At 44.5% G+C, this 23,295-nt stretch overlaps 1 protein-coding gene across 1 annotated transcript in view; it reads left to right on the top strand.

Annotated features, from left to right (window-relative positions):
* CEMIP2 (cell migration inducing hyaluronidase 2) overlaps window positions 1-23,295 on the top strand; it is a 380,005-nt gene that overhangs the window by 179,888 nt on the left and 176,822 nt on the right. The window contains exons 7-10 of the mRNA XM_085633019.1: window positions 3,317-3,486; window positions 6,925-7,134; window positions 7,885-8,090; window positions 10,755-10,824. Coding sequence (XP_085489145.1) covers window positions 3,317-3,486; window positions 6,925-7,134; window positions 7,885-8,090; window positions 10,755-10,824 — 656 coding nt within the window. The remainder of the gene's footprint in view (window positions 1-3,316; window positions 3,487-6,924; window positions 7,135-7,884; window positions 8,091-10,754; window positions 10,825-23,295) is intronic.

Below are 23,295 nucleotides of genomic sequence, written 5' to 3'. Positions count from 1 at the left end.
TAGTGGGACTCGTTCAGCAGGCCACTAATCAGATGACTAGATAGAAGATTCAGTGAACGCAGCTTCTTGTCACAGTTCTCTTTCAAGAAGATAAAGCTCATCCAAGCTGTCACTGACGATGTACACATGGAACAATGATTCTGCATACCACAGAGGTTGTCTGAGATGGAAACAATATTCTATGTGTTGTCAATGTAAGACATCATGTTGAAACCATAAGACCTAATTACAGCTGCCAGTAAGGAAGGATCTATATAGAGAGAGGAGGCAGGGATGGGGATACACGATTCTACTTGAAATGGGTTAAAAAAGTGAGTAATACTATTAACAGGGAGTGGGCGGCAAGAGGTAAGATATTAGAGGGGGCCAAAAAGTGTGCAGTCCAGCCATAAGAGAAGCCCTCCAAATGCGAAAAAATATGGATAATTGAGTGTATCAAATCGTAGCGCATGCTATAGTGTTTTTTGCATATGAACTTTATCTTTCTTGCAGGCTGGGAATGGGATTCTTTTGAGGATATGACACATTTGCCAAGAAATTTACACTGGTATAGTCTTATTGATTTGCCATTTAGTTTCTTGACTTATTTGTCTCATATGGTTTTATTGGATTCAGCATCCGTTTACTGATTTAGAGTATTTTACTTAAATTATGTATCTCTTCTCCATGACACATTTTTATCAAATGCATTGTTATTTATGTGCTTTTATGAATTACTTGTCAAATCGAATAAAGTTTATGATTGATTGTGTGGCCAGGCAGTAGGTCGCAAATGCAGGGCCTTCGCAAAAGTCGATAACAAATTTAAGTGAAAGTTGGAGGAAAGAGCGATGAAAATTATGCACTCTTGTGGGGCTCTACAAACGAAATAAAGTAGTCCCTTAGGCCGGCAGTGGAAGGATAAACGCCAGCCAAACAAAATAATGGTAAAGAAGGTATGCTTCAGCAATGGAAAAACACAAGAATAGAGAGGTAATTAATCAATTATGGAATGAGATAGACAAGAAAGCCATCCGGTCATTAGCTGACCTAAAGCCCACTCTATGTATATTGCATTGTAGACAGTAGGTCTTCACTGTAGGTCGAGATCTAAAAGCAGTAACTTACGTGCTAGTGGGAAAGGTTATTTGCTATACAACATTACTAATAGCAGCAAGTGTGATTCGGGGGTTTGTTTACAATGGTTCTTGGAAAGGACTTTATTGAACTGGTGGAAGAGTGTCTCAATGTCTGATGCAGATATGCTTGTTTGAATATTGTTGGTATTCTCGCTGAAATGCATGCTCAGCGTTTTACTGGTCACTGGTCAAGGCACTCCTTTAATTGCCTTTCAAAATTGCAGGCAGTAAGCGACAATATTGATGCTTAGTGGCGATAAAGGGTCAAGTACATGTGGCATGGGCCAAGAATGTTTGTCTCCTAAATTTTTTTTGATCTTTCTAACTGCAAAATGATTTGTTAAGTAAAATATATTTGTGTTCAGAAGTTGTAAGACATATTTGTTTAATCTGCTAGAATTCTGGAGGATTTAAAAAACAAATGAATAGAAGGTCAAAATCTCAATTTGGGAGTTTTCACAAAGCTGGAGGTGTTTTTTTAAATGCTTTTTTTGAAATTTGAATGACGTTAGGAAGTGCTTTGTAAAGTGTGAAACTATAAGCAGTAATGTAATTGGTGGAAGCTTTAATCACACACAGTATGCCTGATTTACAAAGATTAGTGAATGATTACATTTGACTTTCTGTTCTAAGCATTCCTGGCTTACTCATGAATTTCAGGAGTAAGCAAAGAGTACTCCTGGCTTACTACCGCCGAGCTATAACAGTAACAAACAACAAGGCTATGGAAAGAATGTCTGAAATCATCTCAGTCACTGGTGATCACATTCTAATCCATGGTTTTTCGCCCGCTATGCCGCTCTAGACAGAAACCCTCTATATGCAAATATGGCATGGATTCTGTGTTCACTATGCCACAGGACACCAGCTGTACCTCACTGACAATGCCAAAGTAGTCTGAAATCGGCCTGGGTTTTATTGTATTCCTGTCTGGAGGGGGACCGAACGGGCCATGCAGTTCAGACTGAACTGTTTTTATTGGAGCGGGACCAAGACTGATTTGCATATGGCCAATTTCTCTCTAGTATGACACAGTGAGCGAAAAATGATAAAAAATTATGGATTGTGTGTGGCCTGAGACATCGCAAGTGCTGAGCATAATTCAAGCGTTCTTTCATCACCTTGTTGTTCTTTGTACTATATGAGTAACCCACAGCAAAATCTTTGTGATTCAGATCCAATGTGTAAAAAAACCTCTTTCAGAATTTTGATTTCAGTGTGCTTCACGGTCCAGCATAGTGTCTTAAAAAAAATCCCAAATTGGTAAAATTTAAAAAGTATTAGTGCTTTTTAACTAACTACACCAACATTTGGATAGGAGTTGGCCTAACTGCTAGGGTGGTCGACCCCAAATCTGGGGAACTGGGTTTGAGTTTCGGCAACGACGCTGAACATCCTGTGATGCTGGGAAAATCACTTAATCGCTCCGTGACTAACAAAAACCAATGTGTCCTCAAGTAAACGCAACTGGTGCTATGTAAAGCACTCTGATTCCCGATTCCTTCGGGTCAAGTTCGTGCAATATACAACTCTGTAAAAAAAAAAACGCACATTTTAAATGTTTTAGATGTGTCAATCGAGATAGTTGCATTAACAAAAAAAGAAATGCAAGTATGGAAATTTTAAACCAAAGCACTCCACTGTTCTGAACCATGAAGTCACCCTGGAGATTTTGAAGCAAATTATTTAAACATGTTTTTTTAAACCTTCTAAACAAGCTTTGAAAATGTTTAGCAATTCAAAAATGATTAAGAAAAAAAAAAAAAGAACCATCAAATGCTCCCGCTAAAAGCAAACTTGAACCATGCCCTGCATATGGATTGTTCTTTCCTGAATTAAATCACTGAGGCCTGAAAGTAGCATTCCCTCGGTGTATGCGTCCCCGTGTTGGACTGCAGATGGCCTCACATACAGGATGGCGGTAATAAGTCAGGGGTGGACCTGAATACATTTTGGAAATTTTCTGAAGCCAAAAGTAGGTTACAGAGATTTGCTTTGCAGGCGTAAACTTCGATGAACCTTGTACAGTCTTGTCACTTTGGGACAAAAAACGTATGCCACGTTTGTGGTACATTGTTGCCTAGTGTCTGTGAGAAAGAAATCCATGTAAGATGTTATGTCCTTATGCCAAATGATACTCGTTTTTCAGTGCTATAATGATGCCTAAATGAATCTCATCTTGGATTGATCCCATATAGAAAAGCCTCAATACCTTCACATGGGAGATATCACTGATGGGGTGGACATGAGAGCAGAAGTCGGAGATCTCTCTAGGAACATCCTTATCCAAGGAGAGACCGAAACATCTTGCTACGGCAACAATCAGTGCCAGTTTTTCAACTATGACACATTTGGTGGACATATTAAGGTTTGAGCAAATTCAATTTTATCCATTATTAGGAACTCTAAAAGCAGAGTTTCACGGTTGTAGTGTCAAATTAACCCTAAAACCATAGAGTGATTTGTCAATATCAGCATAACACAGAGGTGGATCTATTGACCGCAGTACATATTGCACATTATTATGCTTGATTTATACTATATTCTTATTTTGATGTAGTTTGTGTCATTTTGTTGCTTATTTCCAAGCAGGAATATGTTTTTTGAAAATAATGAGTTAACTATGATGTGGTTGGTTGTTTGAAGTATAAAGAAAAGGCAATGTTTAATTGGTTTGCCCAGCTGGAGGGGTTCCAGTGAAGACCCGTTTTGCTGCATTAAGAAGGGCATTCTGTCTATAGACAAAAGACTAATTAGCTGGAGGAAGGAATAGAGACAGAGTCTAGGTTACCATTGGCTGTACTCCACACACACACACACACACACACACACGCACACGCACACGCACACGCACACACACACGATATTTATCATGTACACCACATTAACAGACGAAATTTGAATGTATGTCCATTTATGAAGAAAAGAATAATTGTTGCTCTGACAATTTTTGAACGATTTGCGCTTTTGTCTCATTGTATGGTCACGTGGTGCAACCAGCTGAACTAAAATGGCAACTGATAGCAAGTTTGTTTTGAAAAAGGCGTACTAGCGAAACACGTCAATAAATGTAACTCAACAGTGTTGCTTCTTTCTTCCTTACATAAGAGTTGGAGTATCACTGCGCACATTTTGTACGGGACTTGTACCCATGTGCTGCACCGATGCCGATCAGTGCATGTAACCGGTTTCACTACAAGTAACCAGATATATATATATATATATATATATATATATATATATATATATATATATATATATATATTACCTACTGGCGGTCGCCAGTAGGTAGTTATAGTTAGGACCACGTTTCCATAGGAAATCCGCAACATTCTATTTTGAATAACTTTGGCGCCGGTCGACGAATCCTCGCGAATTTTTCAAAATAGGTGGGGCGCTACGCTCCGCTACTACCCTGAAAGTCTCGGGGGGATTAGTCAAGCGGGGGCTGAGATAAAAGGGGGGTCCCAAAACGCGTTTTTCCCATGCATTTTTCCATAGGACCTTTAGACACAGCTACAGCCCGAACGGCTGAACAGAATTACTTGAAATTTGGCAGAGAGGTAGCCATAAGGTCAAGGAAGTGCCTTTTGCAGGTCTGGTGTAAATCTGTTCAGTATTTCCGGAGAAAATAGCATTTAAATCAATATATATATCTATATGCGCGCAGGGTGCGCGCACAGTGCGAGCACCGTGCGAGCACCCTAACGTGCGCGAGCGTAATTCTGATTGGTGGTTACATGTTAGTCAACGTTCGAAACGGTCGAAATCAGGAAGTGTCGGCCGCCATTTTGTTTGTTTTCAGTGCGAGAGTGAAAAAGGAAGGTGGCGAACGTGAAAAGGGGGCAGGGTAGAGAGTTCCTGACCCCCTAGCCTTTGTCAGGGGGTCCCTGAAGGACCCCGAAGGCAAAAAAAAAATTTTTTTTTTCAAAAATTGCGGGGGTGCGCGCACAGTGCGCGCACCCTGAAAAACACAAAAAAAAATATTTTTTTTTACAAAAAAAAAAAAATAATTCGCAGGGTGAAAACCAAAAAAAAAAAAAATAATAATTTTTAATACGTAGTTTATTGTAAAATAAATATATAAAAAAAATAATACATAAATAAATTAGCATTTAAAAAACCGTACAAATTCACTGAAAAAACCATAGGTTTCACACACGTTATAGTTAGGAATTAGCATTTAAAAAACCTTGCAAATTCACTTAAAAAACCATAGGTTTCACACATGTTATAGTTAGCTGGACATTTCACTCATAAAAAACCAATGAAATTCCCCCGTTATAGTTACTGCAGGCAACTATAACTCACGCGACCGCAATCCTCTGCTGATGACGTCAGATATTACATCACTGATGACATATGTGTCTTTCTGAAAAATAAATATTTGTAATATATGTATAGCTAAAGATTAATGGAAGAAGACATGGGTAAATAAGTGTCTAAATACAGTATTAGCATCAGCAGAGGATTACGGTCGCGTGAGTTATAGTTGCCTGCAGTAACTATAACGGGGGAATTTCATTGGTTTTTTATGAGTGAAATGTCCAGCTAACTATAACATGTGTGAAACCTATGGTTTTTTAAGTGAATATATATATATATATATATATATATATATATATATATATATATATATATATACACACACACCTACACACACACACACACCTACACACACAGACACAGACACACACACACCTCTGCTCCGGCTAGAATTCTTTGTTTCACCGAGATGTAAACATGTCACTTCATATGACTTGCATGAAGTACTTAGTAAAGTTTTACCAACTTTGAGAACGTAGAATAAGAGTTTGAGTAAAATGGCATTGAAAACAAGGGTGTCAAGACCGAGAAGCCAGTAAGGCATCGTCAGCCCAAGAAGGGAAGTCAAAACTTGTGAAATATGAAGAAGTTAGCAGATAAACTTGCAGTGCGGTTTTAAACTCCCCCTACGAGGTGTTTAGTAAGCTTCGGGCCCTGGCAGCCGAGTACTGTTGTTTTAGAAACTTCATATCCTCAATACTGCCCGGAAGGAGTTATTAATAGCAATGATTTTCAGGGCTTCAGTACTCTGCAACTTGATCAAAATGCAAAGTGGGACCCTGCCCGGTTAATCCCATTCAGTTCGTGACTGGAAGGGAAGATGTGTTGAACATTGGGCCATTGAACAGTGCCCGTGCTCCTCTGCCTTTCATCTGGCTTAAAATCTTTTCTGAGTTCTTAGCCCTTATGTGTTGAAGTTCATTCAGTAAATCTTGCCATGAACGAAGGAATTGTTTTCTTGAAAAATGTTTTTTTATTTAAAAACCAAAGTTATTATGTTTTGTCCCCAGCCAACATCTGGTCCCAAGAACAGGGCCAACATTGATGGTAGTCTGAGAACCATTGTTTGGGGTGTGGGGGCCTTATAGATTTTCTCTGTAAGCCTCAGTTAACACTGGTATCTCACAGTAGCAAGGCTATTAAAAGGCATTTTGACATGTGAACTGCAGGCCCAGCTTTCGAAAGTCTAACAAAGCTGCCAATGACTTCCAAATCAGATAAGCAGAAAATAAAGAACAAACACATTTAGAGCAGAAAAATCATGAGTAGGCAGTTGGAGATACCAAGATCAAAAGAGTGGATAACAGAGAAGAATGATTTATGGTATCATAGGAGTCAGACATACCAAAAGACTCAGTTGTACTTATTGTGGGTTGTGAAGTTTCATGTGATGTCCTACGCAGTTTGTTCGTAAACTTCATAAAGTTGAATTATGACTGTCGTTACTCATTTTATTAATCATCATTGCAATACTTCACAGATTTTAAAGAATTTTACATCCGCCCATCTCTCTAACGTGGAGCTCAAGAACATGGGCCAGCAGGTACTGGGCCGCTATCCGGTTCATTTCCACCTCTGTGGGGACGTCGATGAGAAGGGCGGGTACACTACGAGAACATACGTGAAGGGGCTCGCAATTCACCACAGCTTCTCCAGATGCGTCACTGTTCATGCGACAAACGGGTTGCTGGTAAGTTCCCTCAGTGAAGTGCCCAGATGCCCAGCTCATAGATGCTTCCGTCCTTGAAGATGAGTCCGCTCGGGTTCAGGTGCTTCACGCTCATGGAAGCTGCTGCCATGTTGGCTTGAGAGAATGTTTGCGGTGCTTGTGAACTGCTGCTGCAACTCACACACAGCTGACTGTTTGCACATAAGGCTCTTTGTTGGAAAAATTGAGTTATTTATCCTGATAAAATTTAACTGGATGAGCAATGTTTGTAAAGTATTCCTCAGCTGTATTATGTATGGTAAGTATAAGCCTGGAATTAAGTTATTTAAGTTTGTATTTATACAGAAATCATATTTTATGACTGTTATTCCAGTGACTGGACATTTGTAAGTGCTGTATGTGGCACATTAAACACGATGTATACATAACATATACAAAGGGCTAAATGGAGTGCTAGAGTGTTATTGTTCAGTGTAGAATAACAAATGCTGTAATGCATGAGTTGTAGGCTGACGATGCTCACCATTAAGGAAAAAGTAGATTTTTTTCCGGAGTTTTATATAGCGCGAACTTGACCTGAAGGAGCCCCAGCGTCGAGGTCGACCGCTCTAGCCGTTAGGCTACATCCTCACCCCAAGGATGAATTCACCTTTACTGGCAGTCGCTGACTGAAGTGTTCAACTTGACTCTAAAGTGCATGTGCATGCTTCTTTGATAGGGGCTTTGAAAGTGGTTGTCTGTTTATTATAACATATTATATGTTTCCTGCAGATTCAAGATACCATTGGCTATGACACACTGGGCCATTGTTTCTTCATGGAGGATGGCATCGAACAGAGGAATACTCTGTTCCACAACCTTGGACTTGTAACCAAACCAGGCACTCTTCTGCCCACAGACCGAAATAGCAGCATGTGCATTGCCATGAGAGACAAGGTGTATGGAAATTATATTCCAGTGCCAGCCACAGACTGCATGTGAGTATCTGGCAGGCGCTCAAACCTAAGCCATCCCGTGCCAGGTGTGATGACTGCGCGGATTAAGCACGATTTCCTACACTGTATTTAGAGTGAAAACACAAGCTTCCTGCATGCATAAAGGACCCATTTATTCACAGTTTTTTGTTAGTTTTTCTAATTTTCTAATTACTGTTTATTAGGCCATCATAATATGCGTGGAACAAAAGAAACTCACATTTGAAAAATTCTTGTGCCTATCGACAGGAAAGCTATTTAGGCATGTTATACGTATTGCAAGTTTTGCCCCTGAATTGTAATCCATATTATAAACTGTCAATATTTTGCAATTTACTTTTTATACACTATGTGCTGCTTCAAGGCAAAATCATTGCTGACTTGCTACACTTTGGATGGCTTGTTTTCTGAGCATCACTGTAACAGCAAGAAAAGTTAAGCATTGCTTGAAAAACCTCTATCGCCTGACAGTCTGCAAGTGCACTGCTGATGTGCCAGGACTTTTGGGGATTTGCTTGTACACTTTTGTATCAACAAGTTAGGGGCTCTTTCTAAGGAAACTAGGCTCTCAGTTGGTGGCAACTGCCCCCTAGTTCAGTGGTACAGCTGGTAAGTAGGCTACCTACTATTCGGCTGCCTTTAAAATTTGACCTTTCGCCTAAAACTGGGGCTCTTATCTTCTCTAAAACAAGTGTGGTGTGTTGAGTTACATATAGGTTTAAGTTGTGGAAGGCTAAGAAGCCATGAGCAGGATGGCTGGTATTCATTGGAGACACTATTTGTGAATCTGTACAAGATGGCGGATTCTTTGCAGGTCATCTTCATTCACGGTTTATGTTACAACCTACAAGCCATTTGTTTATTGGTACCTGCCACAAACTGTAGCAGTCTGGTGAACATGTGCAAGAATCTCTTCTAAAGCACTTTTAGTTTCTGTATGTTGAAATTCAGCCTTCTCAAGGAGCTCAGATATACAAGCTGTCCTGAGCAGTTCTGATTAGCCTGACATCCACCCTTACGCGAAAAATAAAGATCACATTTTGGCCATAGTGGCTTCGCATCAGTGCCCTCAGAGATCAGTCCATTGAGGCCAGACAGTATTGATCTGTAGATTGAGAGATGCCTCCACCAGCAGAGAAAGACACCCTACCAAGGACAGGGCCTGCATTTTACGGTCTTCTATAAGTATCCATGAGAAACTTGCAGCCAAGCGATAAAGAATCATTTAAAGAACCGAACTTTTAGCTGTGACCTGAGTTTGAGGGATCCTTGACATGAATTTGTACAGTGTAAAGTGGTGATCCTGCACCATCTCTGACCTGTCCCATACCACTGTAGCGCCTGTATCTGTCCACATCCAGCCCGCAGGTTGACACAGAGACGTTTTGTCTTCAGCCCATGTTTCGGGATAGTGTGGGTGATAATTGTTCTAGATACCGTGCTTTGGAGCCGTTGGAATTAGGACTTTAGTTGTTACTTCGCTGGAGATATTGATGTTTAAAGTTATGGTTGGCACTTTAAACTAAACTCCAGTTTCTTGTGCCAACTGGTGGAGTCAGAGACTCTTGTACGTGACCTCTACACCATTTGTCATCAAGACAACTGAAAATCTCTGCTGTTCCTAGTTTGTTTTGGGAAATCAGCCCCTTATCTGTGGTACTTCAGAATCACATCTTTGTGTTTGTTAGAATCACTCCAGCATCTTGCCCTCCTTTAAAAATGAGAAACCTGTTGAGCCATTAACTTGCTTTGACCCAGATTTGTGTCCCACTGGGTACATAGTACCAGATTACTGGTAGCCTTGCCAACTGGAGACATTGGAGTACTGCCCTAAGCATGCTTAAACACCAAGGTTTTGGGTGGTGGCTAATTCAATTGAGGGGTTTTGCACATTTTTTGACTAAAAACTTAAGCTGTAGAATCTCAAACCTACTAATTAACACAGCCCTGCGTAAAGTGCCCCTTAGAAACTTGGGCAAATGACAGACATTACAAACCTAACTGGACGCTATTGCTTGTTACTCTTGGGCACCTCTTCCCTCAATTGACTCGGTCTCCTTTAACTATCCTTTGACCATCTTTGAAACGGTCTTATAGCTCTGAGCCATAGACTCAGATTGATTTGGCAGCTCACCTATTGGAATGCCATTGAACCTTGGGTCCGAGATATAAGTATTTTTGTATCTTTACGATAATAATGTTTGGACTTAAACTCGGAATTTATCGCACCTTGTGGTTTTCTAAGTTTACACATTTTAACTACCCAATTTTTCTGTAAATGAAGATGTATTCTTCATGAAATTTCTAGCTCTGAGTGGATATGGACATGTTGTGTCTTTCATGATTCATCTGATGTAGGTCCTGAAGAGGTTAACTTTTCTATCTTATCTCGAATTCCGGAAGATTGGTGGCACAGGTATATCAGTATTTTTATTAAATTATTAAACACTTTATTCAGCAGTAAACACAGCCATAAAAGATACAAAACATTAAAACATGGTATATCAGTAATAAATGACAAAAAGAGGTACACTTCCTGCAGACTGGCCAGTTTGTGACTGGTTTTACTAGTACGTCTTGTATTACGGATGTTGACAGACATTTAGCCTTCCTTTCAGTAAGAGAAGACTCCATGCAAGATAATAACCTGTCATATTTTTGTTGTAGGGCAGTTTCAACGTTTTGGATCGCCAACCCCAACAATCACCTCATCAATAATGCAGCTGCAGGTTCTCAGGTGAGAGGCTCTTCACTGTTTTGCTGGGGTACACTTTACCGTGAGTCGTCTTCTGAAGTTTCCGGATTAGTAGTCAATTGTTCCTTCTTTTGTATCTATGTCAGGTGTGTATTTAATTCTCCTGTGCACTTCAGCTCAGCACCTCATGATTCCGGGCCTTCAGTACACCTAGGGTTACCACCACCTTCCAGGTCATTACAGACACTGTTTTCAGTCCTGAACTTTTATGTGATCACTCAACTCATTTTGGACATTCCAGTTTTGCATTGCTCCTATTGAACGTATTACAAACCCTCAATACATTGATTTTCAGGTAATAGGTTCAGGACTGGAGGCAGTTCCTGGAAAGACCTGGAGCTAGGTGATCACCCGAAGTACATCCATTATACAAATTAGCTCTCGGTTTCCATCACGCTGAAAATATGAAATTGACACTGCTGATTACATATGCAGATGTGTTCATGGGGTCATCTTCCATCATTGTGCTGGACCCAGGGCTAATTATATAATATGACTAATATTAACATGGGCATTTTCCCCTCATGTTCCTGGACCAGATTATTTTAAATGCTGAGAGGGGGCCTTAACTATTCTTGAATAATATGACAACGCTTCTTTACAGTGTCTACATGATAATGGCTGCACAGGATTGTGAAACTGTGTCCTGCTTGTTTCCATGTTATTTTTGTTGTTGTTTATTTATTGATTTCAAAAATATAGAAAGTCAGTAATACAAATTGGTACAGAGTGACATGAGCATACAAGTCCCCCAGGCAGAGCAAGGTCATAATTTTAGTACATTCGGGAAAAACCTGCACAGTAATAGATCAACGTATACAAGGCAATAACCATGACGATAATGAAAAGACTCCTACATGTAGTCCACCACTATGGACCGGGAAAATCAAGCACACCAGATCCAAGGTATCGCTTAGGGAGTGACAGATGCCAGAGCGGCGGGCGATCACCGCCACAGAGGCTGTTAAGCTAGAGAAAGACGGGGAGGTGCAGTTCAAGAGATTCACAGTAGATCTGGGTGGGATATCAAATATGCTGTAAGCGGGGCCCAAAAATCTTTGGGGCAGGAAGCCTCTGGAGCTCCTCCTCATACGTCTGCAGCTGATCCCTACAATAGATCAGGTCTCGGAGCCGCTTTTTCACAGTTGGGAACTGCATTAGCGCTCCGGCAGTTAGCAGTCTCCCACAGGCCATACCTATGTAATAGTAAAGGGGAGTAGTATACCTGATGTAAAAATTTGAAGTGAATAATTCTGAGATTGCAGTTAGCCGTGAGACGGCCAGTGAGTTGACAGCATGCTGTCCAAATCTCCGGTGCAATAGGAACACCCAGCGCTGCATGTCAGCGTAAACAAGAGGGATCATCGCCTCATTCCCGCTCACGCAAAGAGGCATTGTAAAGATTAGTGATTAAATCCTTGCGCCCCTCTCCCGACAGCATCGCCTGCAATGCCCGTAGAGTAGTGGGCTCCGCGGGATACTCTGGATGCGCCGCGCAAACAGCCTGACGGACTCGGACGTATGTAAAGCCAAACATAAAACCTCGATCTGCGTCATTCTGCGCCTCCCGCAATGTTTTAAATTAACCGTCCTTATAAAGGTCCCCCAGCCGGGAGATGCCCGCTTTGGCAAGTTCTTGTAGAGCCGACGCCTCTTGTGCCGCAGAAATATCAGGGTGTGATGCCAGAGACAGCAATGGAACATATAGATAGGATAATTGAGCCTGTGCCGCGAGCATTCGCCATGCCCACGCCTGGCACTGTGCAGGGTTTATCTCGGTCCATGGGCCACCAGATCCCCCCCGATAGGACCACCGCCTGCAACGGCATCGGAAGAACAGCATCAGATTCAATAGCCACATGAGGTTGGAAAAGTTGAGGGGAAATGCCAATAATGTGCAAATAGTGCCTGCGCACACAAGTAGTATAGGCGAAGGTCAGGAGCCTCGAAGCCACCCCGGTCAAAGGGCTGCACCAAAAGATCCCACCTGCATCTGGGCTTCTTACCGCCCCATACAAATAAAAGTGCTGATTGCAGAGTTCGGAACGTCGCCACATTCAATTTTATAGGAATGTTTACGAAAAAATAGAGCAATTTAGGCAATAAGGCCATTTTTACTACCGCTATGCTATCTGCTACAGAGAGGGGTAAGTGCGCCCATCGCTCAGCTAGTTCAGTGATGCGTGTGACCGTACAGCCCTAGTTATAGAGGGAGACGATTAGTGGTCGCTGCCTAAACCGCAGGGCAGCTTTTGATGTAATTTGCAGACCAGGCACTCCAAGGCAAGTGAAAAGAGCATGGGTGACAGGGGGCACCCCTGCCGCGTGCCTCTCTCAATGTGGAACAACGATGACACCCATCCATTAATCCGAATGCGTGCTACTGGACCGCTGTATAGCACCCAGAGCCACTGGAAAGAAAATGGAGGGAAGCCCATCCTACTCAACACAGTGAACATAAAAGGCCACTGTAGGGAGTCAAAGGCTTTTGCTGCATCCAGCAGCACAGCCACCGCTTGGAAGTCTGATTAAAAGTAATGTAAAGTAGAGAAAATCGTACCCAGGTTATGAGTCGTGGAGTGCCCCGTGACAAACTCAGACTGATCCGGCAGGACCAGGAGAGGGACTAGAGGTTGTATCCTAGTAGCAATCATTTTCGCCAAAATCTTTGCATCAATATTAATGATCGAGAGAGTCCTATATGACCCACACTGATTCGAGGGCTTATCAGGTTTTAGTAATGTAACAATTGGAGCCTCCCGGAGAGAGGGCCGCAGTGTCCCCTTCTCGTAAGCTTCTGTATACATTTCCAATAACCGAGGGGCCAGATCCGACGCATATGCTTTATAAAATTCACTGGGCAGCCCGTCCAGCCCTGCGGCCTTACAGGTTGGCAGTGACATTATAGCCTCTTTAACGTACTCCTCATCAAACGGTTGTACAAGGTATTCACGGTGAGAATTAGATAACCACCCAAGTGCAACATCATCCAAATAAGCGTCAATCTCTGCCGTCGGCGGAGAATCCCTAGAAGCATAGAGACAAGTATAGAACTGTAAAACGGTGTCACAGAGCTCCATTATCGAGTGGCGGGCTTCCCCATTTTCATCAATGAGCTCAGTTATAATCTCCTGGCTGCGTGGCTCTGCCAGTTTTTGTCTAGGGAGCGACCTGGGCGGCCTCCCCCGCCATAATACTGTGCAACAGCTCCTGGTCTACCATCTCATTGTGATCCGTGACAAGTTCCCTTATTGCAGCAAATGTTGCAGTGGCGGGATAAGATTCATATTCACGCTCTAGGTGAGATATATCAGATACCAGTTTTTGTATCCTCCGTCTAAGATCGCGCAGCACTCTGGCTTGGGCCCCTATGCAAGATCCCTTTATGGTAACTTTAAACGCTTCCCACAGCACTCCCGCGCTGTCCACTGATCCCTCATTCTCCCTGTCCACTGATCCCTCATTCTCCCTAAAAAAAATTTTAATCGCCTCAGTTATAGTCTGCCTGAAGACCAGGTCTTTGAGTTCTGAGGGTTGAAGCCTGCAAAGGGTGGTCTCTCACAGGTAGGGATTTGCAGTTCGAGGAGCACAGGGGAGTGGTCAGACAAAGTGCATGCCTCATGTGTCACCGCAACTATCCAAGTACATACCATCTACGAGATTAGCCAAAAGTCAAGTCGGGACCAGGACCCGTGTACAGAAGAAACAAATGTCCTCTCCCGACCAGCAGGGTGGCGACTGCACCAAATGTCATGTACGTGACCGGCGTCTAGCAGTCCCAGTAGAACTTCAGCAGCTTGTTTAGGCCGCATCTCACCACTCCCAGCTCTATCCATTGTAGCATCCAAGCAGAGATTAAAATCACCCCCCCCCATATAATTGCCGCTGGAGGGAACGCTGATTTGCCACACCACACATCTGAATAAAATGAGGGGTCGTCCACATTCGGGCCATACAGATTTACAATCAATACACTCTCGCCGCCTAGCTGCCCATGTGAAATCACTACTCGCCCACAGTCATCCGAATCACAGTAAATGGTACTCCCTTTTTAACACACACATAGAGTAGGTAGAGTAAGATGACGCAGCTCTGGCACTCGCCCAGCGCGCCCCCACTTAGCCCGCCGAATCTGTTGTTAAATGCGTCTCTTGCAATAAGGCAATCTGCACCCCCATGCGATCCAAGTAAGCGAACACCGATCTAATCTTTTTAGGCGTCTTAAGTCCACGTACATTCCAAGTAAGGAACTTTACTGTGTTATGCATAGTTTAAATCCAACCATAACTGAGCACACATGAAATATGGCAGGTAATTTTCACCCGAAGGACCATTACCCACCCACACAAGAGGTGTCCAATCTAGCTTCACCTTCATTCTGCCTGCCCCAGAACAGCCCCCCCAGCCCCCCACCCACTTCAGCAACCCCAACATGCCAAAGCCATCCCAATACCCTACCCTCCCCCCCTCAACATACCCAACAAAAAAAATACTCATTTTGGGTACACCCAGTGGCGGGGGCACAGAGTGCTACTAATCTCCTGCAGTGTAGGAGGTGGCCGAGCAGGTCTAATTTGCGCTAGTATAGGAAAGCACCCATACCTAGATACACCTTTAGACAAAGTGCAGCAGTCCCCTGAGTTGCGAGGCTGCCCCATGAAAGCATAATGTTCAACTCATCAACGGGATCCGTAAGACGAGCACTCAGTAGGGAACACCCACCCTAAGCGGAACAGACCAGAGTTATGTATAATATACTATCAGAAAGAATTCAGGTCACTTAAGGCAATTGCACAGGTAGTAGGTGTAGACAATATACATGAAAGTTTCCGCAAGCTACGTGATAACATCAAGTGCAGTTCAGTTAAGTTGGCATCACTATAGGAGCATTCTGAGGAGCTATATATATATATGTGAAATCCGAGCCCACTCATGGATCCCTCCGCTACTCCTCCCCTTCAGGTGCAGAGCTGGACTCTCGTCTCCTGTGCTTCAACTGTTTGGCATGCTCCAGAGCAGCTTTCGGGGATGAAAATATCTTACAATCCCTGTCCAGGCCTATACGTAGACGGGCGGGATATAGCATCGCATATGGAACCCTCTCCGTTTGCAGAAACTTTTTTACAGTACCAAAATCTCGTCTGGCTGCCTGAACAGCCACTGTGAAGTCAGGAAAGAAAGCCAGAGTGTTGCCCTGATGAACTATAGTACCCTTTTCTTTTGCCATCCTTAATATGGTGTCTCGGTCCCTATAATTCAAGAGTCTAGCTATGATCGGGCGGGGCGGAGCCCCCGGAACCGGCCTAGCAGCAAGAGATCGGTGGGCACGCTCCACAATGAACATGCTAGAGAGTTGATCCGTGCCAAAAATATCAGAAATAAGGCTCTCTATATAGGTCTCCATATTTCCCACATTGGTGGACTCCGGCAGCCCAGCAATTCGGATGTTATTGCGCCTGGACCGCTTTTCCAAATCCTCATTTTTGGCCTGGATGAGGGCTAATACTTTCTCCATATTGAGTGTCTTGTCCTCAACTGTACTCGGGCCCTCTTCCGTAGCTGACACCCTCTGTTCCACCTCCCCCATGCGCGCATTTTGTTTTTCAAGTTGGAAGGACATGTGGTCAAGACGATGGTTGACTGCAGCCATCGTACCCTCGATAGACTGCAGGCTACAGTGCATGGCCAACAACGTGGATTCTAAAGTGGAGGGGCCATCAGCTTGGGCATCAGCCTCCGAGTCAGATGCGGCTGTCTGTAGAGGTTTAGCAGGTTTGCGTGCCTCAAAGTTGAGGCGTGGCTGCGACTTGTCTGCCCTCCCCATGGCTCCTGGAAATGCACCCCCAGTGGCAGTTGTCAAAAAAAAAGGGGGGTGAGAAATACAGAAGAGGATGTAAAGTCCCCAGTCGCTTCCTTTTTGTGTATATCGTGGGCACCTCAACTACCTACAGACGCCCCCGTGCCAGGTCACCGGAGATATCCCACCAACTGATCAATCTCGTGAGCTCCCAGCCGTCAGCTATGGGCCGCAAAGTAATGTCCCGCGTGGACCCTGACACCAGTTATCTCGCACTCCTCGTTATTATATGCCCCTTAGTGCAAGCATGCACAGTCACATCAGTATTGAGAAATTATGACTGGCGAGAATCTCTGCACACGCAATTATAAGGCGATGCTCAGGCAGGCAGACTCTACGATTCAGGAGACCAGCTGCCAGGTGTCCCCAGTGTGGCAATCCCAACCAGCCCGTCAATTCCTTCTCTCGCGCCTGCCGTTTCACAGCAATGACCGGGCCTCAAATGCCGCTCCCCGCACCAGCCGCAGCTCGCCGGCCGCAGTACTAACCCAGGCCCACGCCCGCCTCCGCGGCCAAGGCCGGGCCGAACCGCAACCCCACTCACTGCAGCCGGCGCCAGCTGGTGTCTGTAGCTTCAGGTACCAGCAGCCGATCGCACAGCGTGGAGGGTCCCCGGAGCCGACGGGGTCCACCGCTCACACGTCCGGGCACCGCAGCTCCCCCCTGCTGACAGCGAAGGCTCTTTTGCTCGCTTCCGCCGACCACATGGTCACACCGCAGGGCAGCACAGCGATGATCTCAGTGCGGAGGATTCCGGGCAGAGCACAGCGGGAATCGATAGGCAGTATACTCCAGGCACGCAAAGCTCCGCAGCCCTGGAGAGATTACAGCTTCACAGCAGCCGCCATTTTCTATGTCGCGGCGTTAGAGTGGCACAGCCCTGGTAGCGCTCACACAGCAATCATGTAGGGCTGTAGTTACTTCCAGCAGGAGCGGCAGGGGCTCACAGTGCCATACGAGTGACGAGAGGGCTCAGATGTAACTCGGTTCAGCGGATAATGGACGGATGGTAGCTCGTCCGGGCAGAGCCTCACACAAGTGCGGCCATCTTGCCGTGCGCCCTCTAGCGCCCCCTGCTTGTTTCCATGTTAATAATGAATTTAAATCGCCCTTTGAAACATTATAACTGACCCCCTTCATTGGTTTTTGTGTACTGACAAGCTTAACATTCTCACTATTTTTAAAGTCTTTCTTATTTCATCCGGTTTACTCTGGATTTATTGAGTGGCAACATGGAAGATACGTTTTAACCCAGTGGTGTTAGATATTTTCACACTACTGTGAGTTTCTCGTTTTGAAGCAGTTGTGACTGAACTCACTTTACTTTGGCACTATCTAACTGAACAGAGGTGTCAAAAGTGTGGGTTAAATATCTACATTTGCTGTTTACAAAGATAAAAGATAAGATGAAGGAATGTGTTGACTCTGTCATACTACCACTACAGTCCATGAAGACAGTGAGGCATTGTGCGCCTTCGTTACGGAGAAAGAGGGTTTAGAGACCGTAATATCTGCTGCAAGAGCTAAGGTAACAGGTCCTGGTGATACCTTTTCTGAGTTTATTTATCTAATTTTATATAGTGCGAACTTGACCCGAGGCTATCCGAGCCCTTTACAGAGTTGGCATAGCAGCAATTACATGGCTTCCGTTTGAATTAAATGTAAGTTCATCAGATTCAGGGTGGAGGTACAGGCACCTTTCATTCTTGCAGTCTTTGGTGTGGAACAAAGTGGAGCAATATGTTTCTTCTTGAATAGGTCCAACATATACACCATGCATAAAAAGGAACATCCCCTTTCTTATATGTAGCTTGTGAAGATTCATGTCAGTAGTTGATGCCGATGGCAAAAAATCATAGGCAAGCTTCGACTTTGTAAGCTTTTTACCGATTTTTATTCAGACTGTCAAAGAATGCCTAGGTCGATGGACTCCAATTAAACAATAATGTTAGATTTGTGTGAGCAAATCCCACGACAAGCTCTAATCTCTTGTTTATATGTGGAATCATCTTTCTCTTCAATTAAGTTGACACTATGCAGTCAATGCTGATGAGGAATTCGAGTTCAGGTGTTGTTTCATTTAATAGGTTCTTTGTGGGCTATTGTGATATGAGATCAATATAAGTCTCCTTCTTTACACTGTTTAGAGGGATGAGGCATGGCTGTTTTCTCCCACTGCAAATTTGCTTTGGCGATTAAGCTTCTGGCAATTGCTGAGTGTGATGACCTCATATTAAGAGGCTTCATGCTTTTGAGAACTAACCCCACGCATATGCAAATGATGTGCTGCTCTTCTTAAACATACCAATATTTCTAGATTGCCACTCCATCTTTATCCTGACAACCAGCAGGAGAATATCAGTGTGAGAAGTTGGCCTGGTATATGATGCTCACTAGTTAAAGTGATCACCTTGTACCGTGCCAAGCAACCCTTATGGTGTGGTTGTAAGCCAACCTTTTCGGACTAGCTGCCCTAGTGGTAGCGTAGGCTAAGCAGTCTTTGAGGCTAAACTCGTGAAGCGTGTTAAGCCAGCTGTTTTACCAAATGCAACCCCCTTTTATACCAATGAAAGGACACCACACAGATATATATTCAAAATATATATGTATTTATTTCTCAAAGTAACCCCTAGTCTCTTTATGAGCACAGGAGCACAAATCGTCAAACAAGATTAGAGTAGAATACACAGAAGTTGCACTTTATATGGATAGGCCCTGGTGGCCGCTCGAACCATATACTAAAATAGTGGTATAAGTACCACGAACAGAAAAGGGAAAAGGCCTAGGGCCTCTAGAATCGCTGGGCCTACAAGGAGCTAACTTCAGTTAGTGACCAGGAGGTCCACGGGTGGCGTGTGCAGAGCAAATAGTCACACGCGTGCTCCCATAGGTTTCAATGGGTGCGTAAAAAGTACAAAGTTACTGCAAAGAGGATCTTCCGGATGGACTAGGAACTCAAGATTTGGAACACTGGCACTAGAGATGTAATACTACACTTGGGCACAGGAGTGCCAGCTTTACCTCACCCACAGGAAGTGGGTGCATAGGCCTCGAAGTGCGTCGGGTTTCTCCTATCTGTTCCGTGGAGCCTGAAGACAAAGATGCTGCAGGTGGTCGGTCCGGGAGAGATGCGGTGGATCCAAGAGAGGATCGGAGATGTTGAGGACCTGTAAGCAGAGGGGACAGTGTTCACAGTCACTAGCCAGTGACCAGCGTGGCACCAGGTGGGTACCAGGCAATGTCGGGTGCAAACAGGAAGAAAGGTGTAGCTTGTCTCTGCAGCCACGTGGTCCCTGGAGGTCGACGACGTCCAGGAGTCGGTTCACAAGCTGTCCCACGCAGGCTCTCGCTGTCGGCGGTGTCGGCGACTTGATCGAAGCAAACAAGCCTTGGCAAAAGCAATTGTTGTAGGAGATGGAATAAGCTGATGGTTCTGACCAGCAAGGTCAGAAGGACTGCTCCTTTGGAGGGGAGCAAGGGCCAGTCTGGAGCAACCAGACCAGCGGTGTATTTTGTAAAGTTCGTCGCCAAGATGGCTACTAGCCAGCGGGCCAGCAACCGGTTAGGCGCGTCGAGTGGCAAAATGCAGAAGGGCCCCACGCAGATCGTGGAGATGCTGGAGGGCTCACCTTTGGTGCAGATGCTGCTCGAGGGTTGGGCTTCTCAGATCCCAAAGCACAACTTGGAGGGAGACTCGGTTGTTGCACTTGTCAGCTTGTCGTGGTCGTTTCAAGATGGCTGGCTCCACGTGTCTCGGTGCCTCCACGGGTCTCCTCTTTTCAGGGACTGTGGATCGGGCGGTGAGAGGTCTGGAGGTCCAGGTCTTGTCGGTCTCTGGGCTCGGGCTCCGGCGGGAGGCGGCGGCAAAGCAGACGTTGATTCGCTGGATGGTGCTTGCGTTAGCAAGGTGGTCACTCCCTGACCACAGGGGAGATTTCCTTCAGTCTTCTGTGCAGCAGAATGTCGAAGTTCCCGTCTTCTTCTTAGTTTTAAGTTGATTCCAGGATGTCTGAAGCCTTAGGACACAGCTCCTACCTTTAAGCGGATTCTAGGGGCCGGACTACCTGCTAGGTCCCTCCCTATGGGTGGGACCAGGAAGGGGGGTGGTTACACCCCCAATCCTTTGTCCAGCTCGCCCCAGGCCCGGGACTGGTGTGCCCCAGGACCGGTTTGAACTGGCATATGCACCGAGGCTCCTTGTGAGCCACAGGCATGTCTGGTTTCTTTCAAGCCCTACCTGACCAATACACAAAATCCTGTCTGGGGTGGTGCATGCACCTCCCCTGGCAGGAAACCCTTTGTCCACACCTCCCAAGCTGGAAGGACTCCCAGTAGCAGGAGGGCAGACTTGTGTCTGTGGTGGCAGCATCCATTTTGTGGAGCTGAGGCTATGTCTGATTTTACCCGGGTTTCAGGTACTGTACATGTCGTGTCCCTCTAGAAGGGTGGAATGCTAACCCCGTCGCCAGAATTGGCGAGGGGTTTGTATTCCAATTCGTATGACACCTTACTCGACATGTTTTGATAAAGCCAAACCAAAGTTAGCATTTAACCGCGAGGTTCATAATGCACTTAAGAGTATATGGTATGACGATATCTGGAAACAGTAGAAGGAAGTTGTTCCGACCACTGCAGACAGGCTCAGCTCATGCCAGAGCACCATCTCACATGGAACCAAGCACTCTGCCTTCAGGATTGTTTAGGCCTGCCATAGGAGTGACTTATAGGTTACCAGGTGTCCCATTTAAGGTTAGGTATAGGTATACTACACGTAAGTAAGAGGTGATTACACCAACTTACCCCAGCTGAGTGATCAGCCAGTTGTGTCAGATTGTTAGGCCAAGCCTGGGGTGGCATAATACATGCTTCAGCCCCTGACAGGCCTTGGGTACACCAATGCCCTGGGTACCTAGTGTACACTGGTACAGGGGCTGACAGGGTGATCCACTTCCAATTGGTTATGCACCTAGGGTGCATAGTTTTAATTTAGTAGAGAGAACAGCAGGCTGGGGGTCTGATTGGCAGGCCCACAGCCTCAATATGTCAAAAACCAGTGAAGCAAAAAGCAAAAATTTGGGATGACCATAGGATAGCAGACCCTACTCTCCTACAATCAGGATGTAATATTTAATCATTTATTTCTAGATATTGGTCTGATTCTCCAAGCATTTACCACCATCCTTTCATCAGAGAATATATTATTATATGTACTTATTATGTTCAGCAAGTATATGCAACATGTTAAATGGATTATGGGACAGGTGTGGTCTCTTTATTGCATGATATATAGTGTCTAAACTCTTATGTGAGGTAACTTCAAATGTAGCCCATCATCCTGTTCTACTGTCTCAGAGGGTTTAAATCTAAACAAATGAATACATCTTTGATTGTAGCCCAAGTCTTACATTTTGGCACTTACTCAGTTTTGGAGGTTCACAAAAATCCTCTTCAGTACACCTAGAAATCTATGACAATTGTGTATTTCTGTGGGTATATACTTTGACCCTATGCTCACAGAATGTCTTTAGGTAGACAGTCTGCACGTCAAACGGTAGAGAAAATATTTACAAACCTAATATTTCCCCAATATTTCTATGTGGTAATCCTATGCTATAAGCTCCTCTAGAATATAACATTGGTTGGACATTTTATTACCCAAAATGCACGCTTACTCCAATTTTTCTATATTATGTGTGCATTTAGGATTGAGTTGTCCATTGGAACTGCTTGTGTGTTTTCACAAAGTTCGGACTTTGTAGTTGACCTCAATATTCCCACTGGCCATACCCCTGTACCTTTCCCTGTGTACAACAGAATTCACACCCCTTTCCCAAACTCACCACGGAGTAAAATCTTACTTCCTAGCAGAATTTCCTCAGTTGTAAGTTCCCCATACCAGTGTAGAATTTTGCAGATCCTGATTCTCGCAGATGATGCCTAATTGTGCACTGTAGTCAAACGTGGGAGCACCTAAGGTCTCTGACTCCGACCCAAAGTATTTAAATACTTGTAACTGTGATAGAGAAAATGTAAGTGGAGGGTGTTTTGTCCCACTTCCAGGCTGGATTTAGATGCGGTGTTGGCACAATGGATCAGGTATTTAGACTCTGCCTGATCCACTGGAAAACTGTAATCATCGAGAAGGGTAGCCTGTATTTGGCTTTTATAGACTTAAAAACAGCCTTCGATCTGGTCCCCCGTTCCAAGCTCTGGCAAGTCTTGCTCGATCTAGGAATTCCTCCCTTGATCTTGTCTCTTGTTAAGCGTCTGCATGAAGACAACTTCGCCAGAGTAAGGTGGGGGGGCCAGGGCCAGCTCACTGAGAAAATAGTTGTCCAGAGAGGAGTACGCCAGGGTTGTGTTTTGGCGCCGACCTTGTTCTCTCTCTACATAAATGGGGTGGCAGACCATTTGAGTGAGGACTCGGCCGATGCCCCAACCCTGTGCGGGGAAAAAATACCAACTCTATTATTTGCGGACGACACCCTCCTGGTCTCCAAGAGCCCTATGGGCCTGCAAAAACTCCTCGATCGCTTCACCTCGTTCTGCGTAGCCAGAGGCTTGGTTATTAACATAGCTAAAACCAAGCTAATGGC

Source organism: Triturus cristatus, chromosome 2_1 (genome assembly GCF_964204655.1).
Source record: "Triturus cristatus chromosome 2_1, aTriCri1.1, whole genome shotgun sequence".
Lineage (NCBI taxonomy): Eukaryota > Metazoa > Chordata > Amphibia > Caudata > Salamandridae > Triturus > Triturus cristatus.
The sequence above is the reverse complement of the archived record's forward strand: the minus strand, read 5'-3'. Positions and strand labels throughout refer to the sequence as shown.